This window comes from Tachypleus tridentatus, chromosome 6 (genome assembly GCF_004210375.1).
Source record: "Tachypleus tridentatus isolate NWPU-2018 chromosome 6, ASM421037v1, whole genome shotgun sequence".
In the NCBI taxonomy this organism is placed as follows: domain Eukaryota; kingdom Metazoa; phylum Arthropoda; class Merostomata; order Xiphosura; family Limulidae; genus Tachypleus; species Tachypleus tridentatus.
The window spans coordinates 154601049-154616818 of NC_134830.1; the positions used below are offsets into that span (position 1 = coordinate 154601049).

Genomic DNA, 15770 nt, shown 5'->3' on the forward strand with positions numbered 1-15770 from the left:
AATAGAACATTCCATACGAAACACATACCAATTACTCGAAAACAAGGTGATAAAGTAAAGTGAATATTCACATCGTTTTTAGATCTGTTTACAGCTTTTTATTGAAACACCAATGAAACTTATTTAATGAGAACATGAGTTGTTAATCACACATACTATACCAACTGTGAAACAATTGTTATTAAATAAGTATATGACAATAAAAAATTAGCGTTCGGAAAGTTTATTTATATTCAGTTGTGTTTGTGAGTGTTTGTTATTGCAAAGCTACATCGGTCTGCTGAGGTCACCATATATTCAGTTGTCTGTACTATGAGGCCTGGCATGGCCAAGCGCGTAAGGCGTGCGACTCGTAATCCGAGGGTCACGTGTTCGAGCCCTCGTCGCGCCAAACATGCTCGACCTCCTAGCCGTGGGGGCGTTGTAATGTGACGGTCAATCCCACTATTCGTTGGTAAAAGAGTAGCCCAAGAGTTGGCGGTGGGTGGTGATGACTAGCTGCCTTCCCTCTAGTCTTACACTACAAAATTAGGGACGGCTATCACAGATAGCCCTCGAGTAGCTTTGTGCGAAATTCCAAAAACCAAAAACAAACAAACCTGTACTATGAAATTAGAACACTAAATCATTAAGAAATAATTATTGGACGCACCGTATAACGTATAATTTAAGTAAAATGTTAAATTTTCACCTAAACAGCCTTAAATAAACTTATTTATAAAGTTTCACATAACATAACGTAACTGTACCTAACCTTAACTCGTTTGGAGTGTGACAAACAAATAAATAATAATAATGTATAACATTAAAATAAACAAATTAAAGTTTTTAATAATTCAGATTGAAACGAAGGGAAACAAATAACTCTGTGTTTTACTTTTGGAAAAAAAAGTAATATTAACCCCATAAGGATTATTCAACATGAGATCATACTTTAAAAGTACATCAGTGTCAGAAAGAAAACTGAAAACATTTCTTTAAAGTTTGTCGCGTTGATTTGTGATTTAAATTCGCTTGTCAATACATCTGGAGAAGAAGCCAATTATAAAGTATGACCTTTGTATAATTTGAAATCAGGAAATAGTAATCTGGGTTATAACAGTTTCGTAACTCAGAGCTGTGGCCTTCACTATGATTGTGTATTTACAATACGCTATCAAAGTTCTTAAATTTGAAGATCACTATTAACATAACGAACTTACTTAGAGCCGATATCAAGGTCTTTTTGCTTATTGCACTGGAATGAAGATGAGGCTAGTGGTAAGTGTTTTACAGTTTATTCTGTAAGTTACTTATCGGTTAAACTCTATTACAGCTCACCGGAGACAAATAGTTGTATTTGGTGCATGGTATTATTCCAGTATAAGAAGTGGCAAAATAATATGAGATAAATAGACCAAAATTAATTTCTGTTCATTAGAGACCTGATCTCATTACATTGTTAGTGAAATATAAATTGATAACATAATTATTAGAAAGGTATTCTATTTCAGTATAACAGAATTCCCAGTAAAATAATACTGTGACAAACGCTCTCATCATATAAAACAACAAACAAGAAAATTATGTTGAATTTACGATCAAGCTCCTCGCGCGGAATCTGTCACAATACCAGTAAAATAATCTTTATGTTGACTACATTCACTAAATTAATAAGTCATTTCTATTACAGTTATTAATACAAATTAGGCTAACCGATTTGGACTAAACATGAATAATGCCATTTATTTTATACATAGTCTGTTCTATGTTTGAACATTTCACAATAAAATATTAAAACCTTATGGGGAAAATGTAATTTACATCGTACTAGTTTGTGTAGCTGTATGTTTCTGTGAAATAACTATGGGTCTACAGAATTTCCTCACAGAAAAAGCAAGTAGTTTGTTTTTTAATGGTCATAGTTTCACAAAAAAATTACTTATTTTTTACAGAATTTCATTCTACTTTTGGTGATTACGGCCTACACTGTAGGAAGTTACGCTGAAAACGGAAGTGACAAAATAACCCGAAACATCCACAATGGTTATGGTTGTTACGGAGATATAAGGGGAAATAGCAGAGCTCTTGGCAGACGTGGGAATAAAAGTGGTTTTGATAAGAAAATATATTTCAGAATATATAATGGTAATGGAAGATACGAGAAGAATATGTTTAGAAGAGACCCAGACGTACGCTTGGTTTTTGACAGTGACCCTAACTTAAGAGGTAGGTTAAGAAGAGGAATACGAACAAAAAGACAAAGACCTTTCACAGGAAGAAGATTGGATAGTGAGCTAAGAATGAATGACAGTCTACATTTGGACGCATAAAATCGTATTGGTGGAGGGTAATTGGTAACAACTCACTTAATTTCATTGTTCATGTTAGTATAAATAAGTAAGAATATCAACATTTAAAAAAGGAAGAGTTTCAAAGTTTCCCTTTTTAAATAATAAAGTTAATCAATTTAACCACCAGGCCATACCTCTCGGCTCGTGAATCTGGGGATCGCTGGTTGAAATTATGCTTTCCCTATCATTGGTCAAAATTTACTCCAACATTTTCAAAATTCGTGACTTATGTAATGCCTTTTTTATTAATATGAACATTATCTCACAGGATAAAGGAATGTCATTGGTATGTTAAGTTTTTGGAAGAACCTGGTTTCATAACTTTATTGTTTTTAAAATATTTGAATATTTAAAAAAATTTGCCACCTTCTAATGGTAAATATAAGTCGTTGGTTTTCCAGGTAATGTGTAATGCCTAAGAGTCGTATAGAACCAATACCAGATATTAGCGATTTAAGTTACTAAAGTCATTGATAAGACGTTGGTGGAAGAAAAAGAACAGTTGCGTTTGTGCAGCATAAGTAACCTTCGATTTTATTAAAGAGTAAGAAAGGAACATTTTAACTTCTACTTCACAATTAGCTGAAAGGAAATAAGAGGAGATTCATAAATAGAATAGCGTTCAGATTATGAAGCGCACGCCTTAACGCGCTAGGCCATGCCAAGCCCCAACAAAATAAATACAAACATGAATGAAATAGTTTATCGTTTTCTTAAAAGATGAAATACCAAAATCCCTTAATAATAATTAAAATTAATTAAATAATAACTTACTTACACCATCATGACACTTTATGTGATTTAATTCAATTTATATGAAACTTGATAAGATTTTATAATTCTAGGCTTTCTTAGGATCCGGATTCTCGTCGGTAAAAATGATGTCCTGAAATCTTACATTCATTCAATTAAGAACCAGAAAATTATGTAGTACGAGAACAAATTCTAATTGAAATTACTATAAACTGAATTGTGAATTTAAAAAAAACAAATTAAATTGTAACAAGTTTGATGTTTTAGAATAGAAAATGAAATGTAAATTATATTTAACAGAAATCTTTCATGAATTTATTTGTCCGTGTGTTTCTCCTGTACCAGTAACACGGTTCGATACAAAATCATATGCTTACATAGGGTAGTTTCTTTAGAATACATTTCCAGTCCTGACTGAGGACAACTTGAGCGTTAATGTTATATTATAAAAATATTGAGATAAAAAAAAGTGAATTGAATCACTAATCCCATGAGCTGTAGCATAGTATAAACTATACAAATATGTTTCTGTAAATAATATAAACTATACAAGGGTGTTTCTGTAAATTATTTAAACTATAAAAGGGTGTTTCTGTAAAGAATTTAAACTATGCAAGAATGTTTCTTTAATTGGTGAAAACTATACAAGGGTGTTTCTGTAAATAGTATAAACTATAGAAGGGTGTTTCTGTAATTAATATAAACGATCCAAGTATGTTCCTTTAAATAGTGCAAACTATACAAATGTGTTTCTGTAAATAATATATACTATACAAATATGATTTTGTAAATAGTATAAACTATACAAGTATGTATAATCAGGATGAATTAAAGCAAGGGGGAATCTTCAATAGTTGCGGCACTTGAAATTATTTTAGGAAGGGTTAAAGTTAATTAATATATGAGACCTTTCCTCTTATTTTTATTTACTATAGTTTTGTGTGCTAGTAATACCATGTGTGGAACATGCTGACTGCCGATTCCATTTGATTACTCATCACGAACTCTGCTAACCTACCCTCAATTTGAAATTCTTCCAGTCATGACAAGAGTAAATTAACCTATAAGACTTGGGCGTGATCAAATAAAATATCTGATGTGTTTGAATTTTTGAATTGGAAACTATAATTGGAACACAAATTAGTCAAGAGATGACGGAGTTGCGAGGAAAACGTTTCGTATTTGAAAAGTCGGAGCAGTTTTATGAGCCGCTAGGCCACAGCTGGAAAATATATGTTTATTGCATTGATTGAGTACAAACAGTTTATGTGTTTCATTGACGTATAGCTTAATGTTTTCTGATAAATATTGTGAACATTACAATGCACAACCTAACATAAGAGATTCTCTACACACCCATAGAAAATTATAACAACTAACAATAAGTACGTTAATATCTGTATATTACTAAATTGAAAGTTTACGGTCATGTTTTCCAGACTTCTAGTAGTAAACAGTGTGATTTGATTCGCCGCTTTGGTCAAGGTTGAGATAGTCCAGGATGTAGCTTTGTATCAAAACAACAAAAACATCAATGAAACTGAATTTTTAATCATATTTCACGTTCCATACTCTAGCCTCTCATATATAATACAGTGAAATTTCAAAAAGGTAAATTTGTAAGCTGAATTTGTCTTCGTATCCATGACGTTGATGTTGGTAAGTACGTGTGTTAAGACCAACAATGTATGAACTGATCTATTTATCATCTGGTCATTTTCAAATTCTCAAAAATTATCTGTCCTTTGTCATTTTTATTTAGGAAAGTCTTAGTTTCTCTGTTAAGTATATCAGTTTTTACAAACTTGCTTCGTTTCCTTATACTGATTGATATATTTTGAAAAAAAAATTGAAATAACGAAATTAATTCAATTCGTTTATTAAAGAGAAACCCACGTGTAGTTTTATGATATTTAGGTTCATTTGTTGATACCACAGTGTACTAGATTTCAACTTCTAAACTGAACAAATTTTGGATACATGTAAAGACAGTGTCTTGTTTATCATGTATAGTTTTTACAAGAAACGTAATATGTTTGAAATCATTTATAAAAATTTGTGGTATTATATATAATAATATAATAATAATAATAAATTTATTAAGCAATAAATTAGACACAAAAAATCAAATATCAATATAAAACCATCAACAAAGAGTTAACTCGTCCTGTGATGGTTAAACACATAATAAAGTAAATTCAAAACTTACAAAATCAATATAAAGTTCCCAGAATATTATCATCAGTATTTAAGATCCATTATTTTAAGTATTTCTTTTGATTAACACGATTAATAGAAGATCTTATACTATAAGGAATAAAATTATGAATACGAGGTGCCAAATAAAGATATTGATGAAGTGTAACTGTTTTACGTGGTGTGGGTACATTAATTGGAAAAAAAGATTGAAGTCGTGTAAAATATGAAGTGACTTTAAAAGGCCTATTAAAAGAAACATGCAATGTAGATAAAGCTAAAAAATATAAATAAAGTTTATCATATGAAAGAGGGGAGTTAAATTTACTGAAATCGGTATCAAGCCTATGAGTAAAAATAAGAGAGAAAACACTTTTTTGCAACTTGTGAATAGGAATTAAAAAAGTCTTATATGTGCCACCCCAAATTGAAATACAATATTGTAAGAAAGATTGAAAGAGAGCATAATATACACTTAACAAAATATGATAAGGAGCACAATGACTAAGTTCAAAAATTAGCATAGAACTATATTTTAATTTATTAACTAAAGAATTAATATGAAATTGCCAATTTAATTTTCGATCTAAAATAATTCCTAAATATTTAACAGAGGAAACTTGAGTCAATTTGGGACACTTACAATTAGGGTAAGTATAACAATCACTAGAATGATAAAAAATAGAAGGAAAAGCTGGAATGACACCATAAAGGTTAAACTGAAGAAGAAAAGATTTAGATATATTTAAGGATAAGTCATTACAGAAAAGCCAATTTTAATTTTATTAAGATCACTAGAAATAATGGCTTCATTAATTAGATTTGGCTTACTATAAACAACAGCAATATCATCGGCATAGGCTTGGATATCTCCAAAAACTGTTGGTAAAGAATATCATTTATATAAATGAGAAATAATAAAGGGCCCAGAACAGAACCTTGTGGTACTCCAACATTAATTGTAAGCCAATCACTATAATTATTATGGATACAAACCGATTGCTTTCTATTGTGAAAGTAAGAAAACCAATCAAAAACAATGCCTCTAAAACCATAATAAGATAATTTATTTAACAATATTTTATGATTAACAGAATCAAAACCTTTGGCTAAGTCAAGAAAACAGCAATTGGATGAAGATCAGAATCCAAAGCTTCTGTAATACTTCCCACAAGTTTAGCAACAGCAACCTCCGTTCCAAGCCCAGGCCGAAAGCCAAATTGAGAAGGAGACAAAACTGAATGTCTATCAAGAAATGATAAAATTCTAATCTTCATAGATTTTTCAAATAGTTTAGAGAAATGTATTAATAAGGAAATAGGTCTATAATTCGTAAACTCAGAAATATTACCAGATTTATAAATAGGAATGACCAATGATAACTTTAAAGCATTAGGAAACTTCCCTTGAGTAAAAGATAAATTAATTAAAAAAGTCAAAATTGGTGCAAAAAGATTAGCATTAGCTTTCAAAATCTTAACCGAAACACCATCTACACCATTAGAAGCTGAATTTGATAAGGAGAAAATATTATTCATAGTTTCAGATACAGTAACAGGATATAGATAACAAGAAGAAGAAGGAGCAGGAGGCATGCCCTGAGAACAAAATTTAGGATTGGAGCAAGTAGATTTAGCAACATTAACAAAAAAATAATTCAAATCAGATAAATCAGTAGTACCAAAATTACAAAATTTCTTATTTTTTTTTTTTTTAACATCAATAATAGAGTTAACAATATTCCAATTCTGTTTAATAGTTTTAGCATTCTTAAACAGGTTATGATAATAAGTCCATTTAGTCTTACGGGTCAAGCTAACAACATAATTCCTTAAACACTTAAATCAAATCTTTAGATAAATATCATCAGGAAATTGATGTACTTTCTTTTTTAACTTATCTCTTTTAATCATTAACAAAACCAATTCACTGGTAATCCATGGCATAATTTTTCTAAACTTTCGTGACACAGAAACAGTAGTAGTATGAGAACATTTGTCACAGTGCTGTTTTAATGGGAATTTTGTTACACTAAATTTGAATATTTTTCTGAACACTTTGTTATCAATTTTAATTTCATTAAATATATCCTATAATGATACTTGGTATCTTATCATCAGAAATTAATTTTAGTCTAATTATCTGGCATTACTCTACATGGAGGACTGCCACTTCTCTTACTGAAATGATACCATGCAACAAATAATTGTTTTAAGTGAGTTGTATTGATGTTTAACCGATAATTAACTTGTAGAATAAACTGTAGAACCCTTACCACTGTTCTTATGTTCATTCGACTGCGATTTGGTAAAATACGTTGATATCAGCTGTTAGTTAGTTGGTTGTGTTAAAAGTATTTTTCTACTATTCGTATTTACATAATGTGGTGATATGACACAATCACACTTAAGGCCATAGCTGTGAGTTACGAAACTGCTATGATGAAACTTTCTACTCATTGGTTTTTAATCAAACAAACGTCGTACTTTATAACTACCTTTTTCTTCAGATGTATTGACAAACGAATATAAATCAACGTCATAAATTTTATACCAATGTTTTTAATTTCTTTCTGATACTGATGTATTTTCAAAGTCCGACATCATGCCAAATAATCATAATGGTGTTTATATCGTCAGTTCATACTAAAATAAATTACAGAGTTTTTGTTTCTCTTCATCAATATTTGAATTATTTGTTTTCTATTATATCACTTTATTATTATTTATTTATCTGTCATACTGAAACGTTCCTTTAGAGTTTAAGTTAGGTACAATTACGTTATGTTATGCGAAAGTTTCCTTCTTAGTTTAGGTTTAGCTATTTTAAGTGAAAAGTTTACAAATGAATATAAATAAATTTTCCTAACGCTTCATTGACAGGAACTTATTTTGTAACATATTTTATTTAGTTGGTATAGCATGTATAATTAACAACTAATGTTCTAATTAAATACGATTTTTATGCACGTTAAAGTTTCAATTAAGAACTGTTTTAAGATTATGTAAACAGATCTGAAATCATTACAAATGTTTAATATACTTTACTCTCTTGTTTTCAATTCATTCATACGTGCTTCGTAAAGTATGCTCTGTTGTTCTTTTAAGGTTAGTTTCACTAATTTTACTGATTATAATGTCTTTAATATACTTAATTTATAATATGTATAATGTATGTTGTATCAAATGGCTTACGTAAATAGTACTCCAAAAACTATGTTTATTGTATATAAACCGGTCTGAAAAGAAACACGTAGTCAGCAATAGATATCGCATATGTATTTTGTAGTGTTTATACTATTATTATAAATTATTCTGCTTATTGAAAATTTCTAAAGAACTAAATAACAAATATAAAGGTAAACAATATAACAAGTCTAACACAAATGTCTCATGTGAAATATAAATGTGTTATAATGTTCGTTAAATTTTCATTTTATTCACTTTTTATCAGTATTATTAGCCTTATATCTTGGTTTGAAATAACAAAGATCTTGTGTGATATTTTCAATATTACGGCTTGTAATAAGTATAAATCTTATTCTCAATCAGTTATATTAATCACTTTATTAATTATCAAATTCTGATATCCATTGGTTGATTAGATCCGAATTAAATTCGTATAATAAAACTATTTGACTTTCAACAGTTTCAATAAACCTTATTAAACTAGACAGTAAAATGTCATACATTTTTCGGTATCGAAGTAATACTGTCGCTATGGAGGAAGTCTGGAATTATTATCGCAAAGAAAAACCAAAGTTTACGTTGTTTCACATTGTTTTATTTAATTATTGAAAAGTAAAAGTTTAAAATAGGTAAAAAATATCATATGTTGGAAATAGAATTTCCAAAAACGGAGAAATCTGTAAACTTAAGTTATGTGTTTTAAAATTTTCTTAAACCATAATTTCATTTCGAAAAGGAAAGTTGTCCTCCAAGAATATAGCGTCATCTATTGAAAGTCACGCACTATAAAAGAAGATAAAGAAATTTTTTTCGCTATGTACCTGTCCAGAAATGAGATTTTAATTTAAGATGATGATAAAATCCCATCTGATAATGATATCTGACTGTGGATGTCAGTAAAGCATTAATAGTGACTTTTCATTCATCTTACGGCCAACGATTTGTTTGTTAAAATGAAAATAGGTGGGTAGATGTCTTATTGTATAATAAAAAAAAAACTATATTATGAAATCGTGCTTTGACTGAGCCAACCCTACTTTATAATCCATAAACTAACTTTGAGGATTGGCTGATTAATTATTAAAATTGATCTGTTGATATCATGTGAGTGTGTGGCCCAATAATATCACTGCACATGGAGTTTTGAATAATGTTCGAAAGAGTTTTTGCAATATCACATAAGCCTGACATGTATGACATTTAAATGAGATATAAGTTATCCTGATTTTGAAAACAGATTTTCAATAATCAGTGATGACGAGAAAATTCACTTGTAGAGAAAAATATATTTTTTAAAACGGCTGGTTTGGGTTGAAACAATTTTTTATGTAGAGGAGCGAACAACATTTCGACCTTCTTCAGTCATCGTCAGATTCACAAAGAAAGAAAGAGGTAATTGACCGATAGCTGACCACATGTTTAAAGGGGGTTGTTTTACTGAGTGCAGAAATGTAGAAAGCGTGCTTAGATGTTTGAATACATATTTTTTGACAAACACCACACAAATATTTTTTATAAAATACAATGTGACAACTCCACGACTTCTATATTGGAGAAACAAGTAGAAAAATGAAAACCAGATTAAAAAAACACAAAAAGTCACCTCATCACGTTTTCGAACACTGGAAATCAAATAAACACATTATAACCGCAGAAAACACCTAAATACTAAATAATAAACAAACATAAACAAACGCAAAATCAAAGAATCCTTACTTATGCAACATCTCAAACCCAAAATAAACCAATACAAAGGAACACCTTTGTACCTATATTCTTTGTGAACCTGGCGATGACCAAAGAAGGTCGAAACGTTGTTTGCTCCCCTACGTAAAAATTTTTCTCAACCCAACCCATCCGTTTTTAAGTAAAGATTTTCCATGATTCAGATACGCAGACTTCGAAATTAATTTTTATTTTTTCTATGACGTAGAAATTGTTTAAAAAAAGGATGAAAACAAACTCTTACTTAGGTCCAATTATTATTTCGTTTATCACGATGAACACTTTTTATTGTTATGTTTTTTCAAGAGCAATGTAAAGAAACTGAAGAAAAGAGAAGAAAATTGATGAGAAACGAACATGAATCATCATTAATCTTGATATCTTTATGTGAAATACTCGACATTTATTCCTAAAACTACGTGTTGTGGTCTATCTTTTATTTATCAACCTAGTGTTAGGCTTAAATTGTGTGGTCATTGTTTCTTTATCCAATCTTTAATACGTACGTTGCTGCCCCATTCACAGATAAAGCATGAGAGCTGGTTAGGTTGGGCTACGTTTCATGCTTTGTTGTTTGACTATTTCAAAATGTATGAAATTCTGCATATTTCGATTGTCAACCTTACAACATACAAAAAAACTTTTAAATATCCATAAATCAGCCAATGATGTTCTTTGTAATTGACCTCATTAAGAAGAAGTTCGAGATTTTCGTATGAACAAAATGAGCAGTAGGAACAGATACATATATGTTACTATTGTGTGGAACATCTTTCATACTTCATTGGAGGAATCAGTGAACAAACACCATTCACTCTGCTCATTTATTGCAGCTCCTAGTGTTGGTATTAATTGTGCAATATTAGTGCAATAAACCAGAGAACCACCATGCAAAAAAGTATAAAATCTTTTTCATTATATCTGTACCAGTAATGTGATGTTCCTAGAGGAACTAAGCTATTAACATAAAACCTATAACCGTTAGTCACTGGAGAATCTTTTAAAAGGTTCAAATCTATCACCAAATCAATAATTTCATCTTGTGTGAAAAGATATGGTTCACCAGATGTTTCAGGTTGAAAATACACTTTATTATTATTTCTAATGTCATCAAATTCAGAATCAGATATTACTGTATCAACAGTGTCTGTTGAAGTAAATACATCTACATCAGGTCTTATAAGAAAATGAAGTTTAAATAAGAAATTTCCTTTTTATTCCGAGTATTGCAACCTTGCATGTTTTTGAGAAATCTTGTAATGTTTTGTCATTGTTTCCTTACAACAAATTTACTACAAATGTATTATAATATATTTGGGTCATTTACACGACCTGTCGCTGCCATAACGACTAACAAATAATACTGAAAAGGAAAAAGTATCAAAGTGCACGCACAATCAGGTAGTATCCAGAAAGGACCCAGAATGGCCAGGTGGGTTAAGGTGCTCGACTCGTAACCTAAGGGTCGCGGGTTCGAAACCCTGTCGCACCAAACATGCTCGCCATTTTAGGCGTGGGGGCGTTAAATGTGACTGTCAATCTCACTATTCGTTGGTAAAAGAAGAGCCCAAGAGTTGGCGGTGGGTAGTGATGACTAGCAGCCTTCTCTCTATTCTTACACTGCTAAATTAGGGACGGTTAGCGCAGATTGCTCTCGAGTAGCTTTGCACGAAATTTAAAAATCAACAAACTCTTCAGAAATGACACATCAGGCGCCTGTTAACCGTTTATATACTTGCGGTGTGTTTCTCATGGGTACTATAATAATCGATGAGACTCTCGTTTTACAATTGGTCTAGAGATATCTACAACCTCTGATTGTCAACATTTTATGAATAGTAAAATGTGACTTGAATTCAATGGAAATGTGTCACTTTGGTGAAAGTACATATGACACTTTTCTAGAAATCTGCACTTGATGGAGAAAAATGGTTATAATTTCTGGATTCAGTAAACAGAAATTACTGTATTACATAAGAACATTTTAATACAATAAAACCATTGCAGGTCTCTGTTGTTCAGTAATACTTAAGTTATGAAACTTATTATACTGCTATAATAATAAGTTTTGGGGAATAATGCAGCATGAAATTATTTTGTTTCCTTGTAATTGAGCACAATACATGTTTACCCAATAAGTCATTTTATTACATCATGTTGTTTATCAACTTCTTATTAGTCAGTAATAAACTGAAACTATAAACTAGTTTAGTTGAATTTGTAGTTATCACACAACTTTAATATGTCGCTTTTACTTGTGTATTTATAACGATTCCTCAATATTATAAATATGGTTCTGATATGGTGGTAAAAACTTATACATTTTATTTCAGAAAGTTTATTCTAAATGATTATTTAATTCACATATTTCCTAAATATGAATTACATTATGAAAACAACTCAATATAAAAGTTGTTTATTCTTTTACTCTTATTTCATAAATAAAAACCTTTTCATGTACAATTTGTCATCTTTCGTGTATGCTTGTGTTGACCAAACGTGTTAAGGCGTGCGATGCGTAATCTGAGGGTCGCGGGTTCGCATCCCCGTCGCACCAAACATGCTCTCCCTTTTACCCGTGGGGGCGTTATAATGTGACGGTCAATCCCACTATTCATTGTAAAAGACTAGCCCAAGAGTTGGCGTTGGGTGGTGATGACTAACTGCCTTCTCTCTACCACATTCTACTATTTCATGGAAAACATACCCTGTTATCTTTCGAAAGTTTTCCTTTAATGTAATAGGAATTTCTGTGTATTTTAATGTTATGGTCAAATATGCTTCACGATAAAACCAAAGAAATTGACAATTTGAAAAAGAAACGCTCTAGAATAAATATTACTACATGGACAAATGTTTGACATGGAGATTTGTAATGACAATGGTAAAAATTTGAGGGTCAATAAAGACGTAACATTTCTCGAAGAATATTTCTAAACGTTTTTTTGATCAATTATGTAAACTGAAGAAAACAACAAATATTTATATATTATACTGCCATCTGTTGAAACAAAATATTTTGTTTTAACAACAGTCCAAATATGATGCATATAAATCTCTTTACAATTTGCAGGTTTCACAGATTGTAAGTCCAAAGGTAATTTCCTTTCAATTTCATCTAACACTTTTTCTAATTTACTTGTACGTATAAAGTACGAACTCAACATTCTGTCTGCAGTTACAAACAATTCTTGTACTAAATTTAGTTCCACTATTTTCAACTGTAAATGATAATTGTTGTTAGTTATTCTTATAGTTCTTAATCAATCCTTCCCGTAATATCCGTACTAAATATAAGATAGCTGCTCCCTGATTTGTCATATGAAATGACGTCATATTTTCCAAACCGTTGTCATCGAAACTAACACGACTACTTATGTCAAAAGATTTCTCGAACGATATTAGTTCTTTTCGTAAAAACTATTAATCGAACATACTGTAAAAATGGTATATCTCCGAAAATCATCCATTTATCTCCTGATAATATAAAACTTCCTTCTTTAATAAAAGCCATACCCGTCTTATTTCTTTCTGGTATAATACTCATGTTCTGTGCCGCCATGTTTCCATTCATCCTATGGATAATTACCGTGGTAAACCATCAGATATGTGTACTACTGAAACATATAAAAACAAGTGTCTAATGATCACACACACATACATATATAACACGTACAAGAATGTTTATACAAGTCCTATATTGTCAACTTACTTCTAATTACCGTACACATATGTAATTTTTCGGTCTCGGTACAGCTACTTGTGGATGGAATTTCACTCGTCGTTTTGTAGGAGTAACGATTATTGTGGTTGAATTGGAACAGGACCTCGTGTTATAAGGTTATAATCAAGTGTAACAGTATCAGCTTACGTCATTCAACACGTTTTTGGGAAAAAGAGACGTTGACGTCACTAGACACGCTAAACGTAGGGTCATCTATGCCAACACTACGATCACCTAATATATGGTATTAAAGTCTTCATCATGATAAGATAAATCTTGTTTTTTGTAATCATCAGATTCGACTCCAATACTTCTTTTTTAGTTTTCTGGTTTTCATCAGTCATATATTCGTACTGATATTGTTTCCTTTCCTTCAGTTTGTTTAATCTATTAACATCTACGAACTGTTTCCTTTTCTATGAAGATCTTGAATCTCAAAATTGATTAGACTTGTTTGTTTAAGGACTTTAAAAGGGCCTTTCCATGGTTTTACTTGTTTATTTGTATCTCATTTCTTAACAATAGGCGTATATAATAATAGTTTATCTCGTAATTTCACAACATTGTTTTTTTATATGCTTGTTCCTCACTACGTTAAGCAGCTTTTGTTAAATGTTTGTCATTCAACTCTGATGTAAACTACATTCTTTCTTATAGTTTAGTGTTGTAATCATAATCTACTGCATAATTAAGTATTTTAGGAGACATTATCTCCTGCATAGGCAGCAGTACATCTCTGCTATTTGAGAAAGGACTTTGCAGAGTAGACTCATTTTCATCACTTAAGTAATAAATGAACCAACGCATCCCAAGTTTTCTGACATTTCTCGTAGTATTGACAGATTATATTCTACTGAATCATTCTACTAATACTATAGCAGCTGGATAAAAAGCAGTTGTTTCTGTTTTATGGGCAATTAACAACTGAAAAATGTCTTTTATTAACTTGGAAACGAAGTTAATATCCCTATCCGTTACTAAGTACTGGGGTACACCGTGTCTAGCTACTATGTTATTTACATATGTTCAGCAATCTTTGCCGTTCTTTGATTAGACAAGCATATTGGCTCTGGACATCTACTTCACTTGTGTGCGGCTACTAACACGTATTTATTTTCTGTGTATGAAGTAGGTAATGGACCTAAAATGTTCATTGCCACAATCTGAAATGGTACTAATAAACTTGGAACTTGTTGTAATGCAACGTTTGTAAAGTGTGGTCGTGTCTTTCGTTTTTGATATTCCATGCCTGAATCACAATAATCTTTAATATCCTTGCGCATATTTAGTTAAAATAGCCGTCTATTTATTCTCATGTATGTTTATGCAAAAGCTAAATGTGCTACAAAAGTTGTATGATGATATGTTTTCCTAACCTTCGTCTTTAGATTATGTGGTACGACTATCTGTAAAAAACTTATCATTATCAATTCTTTACATAAGAAATATGAGTCTTACCCGTACTCTGTACCTTTTCCCTGTAAGTTGTTTATTTAATCATCTTTATTTTGTTCACTAATCACATTATATAAATCCCAAATTACTTATAATTTATTCTCACTTTTGGTTTAGTTTTCTACAGTTTTGTTAATAGAGTTTTCTGTTGTGTTTTTTCAGCAATCAAGACGTGTCCTCATTCGTCTTCATTTCACTATTAGTTCTTTCCTGGTCTTCTCTCTGAACTCATACAAGAAATTTCTTCAAGGAGTGGAACGTTGTAATCACTCGCGCACTTCACTGTTTTACACGCACTTCAATTTCTCATTTAACACTTCTCCGCTCACGTTTTATTCCACTTGAATAACATTATCGTAATGTGGGTTTTCTTTTATCTGTCATTGATTGTTTTTC

General features: G+C 30.8%; 2 protein-coding genes and 1 long non-coding RNA gene across 4 annotated transcripts in view; 2 read left to right on the forward strand and 1 right to left on the reverse strand.

Moving 5' to 3' along the window:
* The window catches only part of LOC143254148 (uncharacterized), a 420077-nt gene that overhangs the window by 368105 nt on the left and 36202 nt on the right, over positions 1–15770 (forward strand). The gene's annotated exons all lie outside the window — the stretch shown is intronic.
* LOC143254170 (uncharacterized) overlaps positions 1–15770 on the reverse strand; it is a 101562-nt gene that overhangs the window by 19010 nt on the left and 66782 nt on the right. The gene's annotated exons all lie outside the window — the stretch shown is intronic.
* On the forward strand, positions 1160–3056 carry LOC143251505 (uncharacterized). Its single transcript, XM_076502784.1, has 2 exons — positions 1160–1260; positions 1935–3056. Exons 1-2 carry the CDS (start codon positions 1243–1245, stop codon positions 2310–2312), a joined length of 396 nt encoding a protein of 131 aa, XP_076358899.1. The 5' UTR covers positions 1160–1242; the 3' UTR covers positions 2313–3056.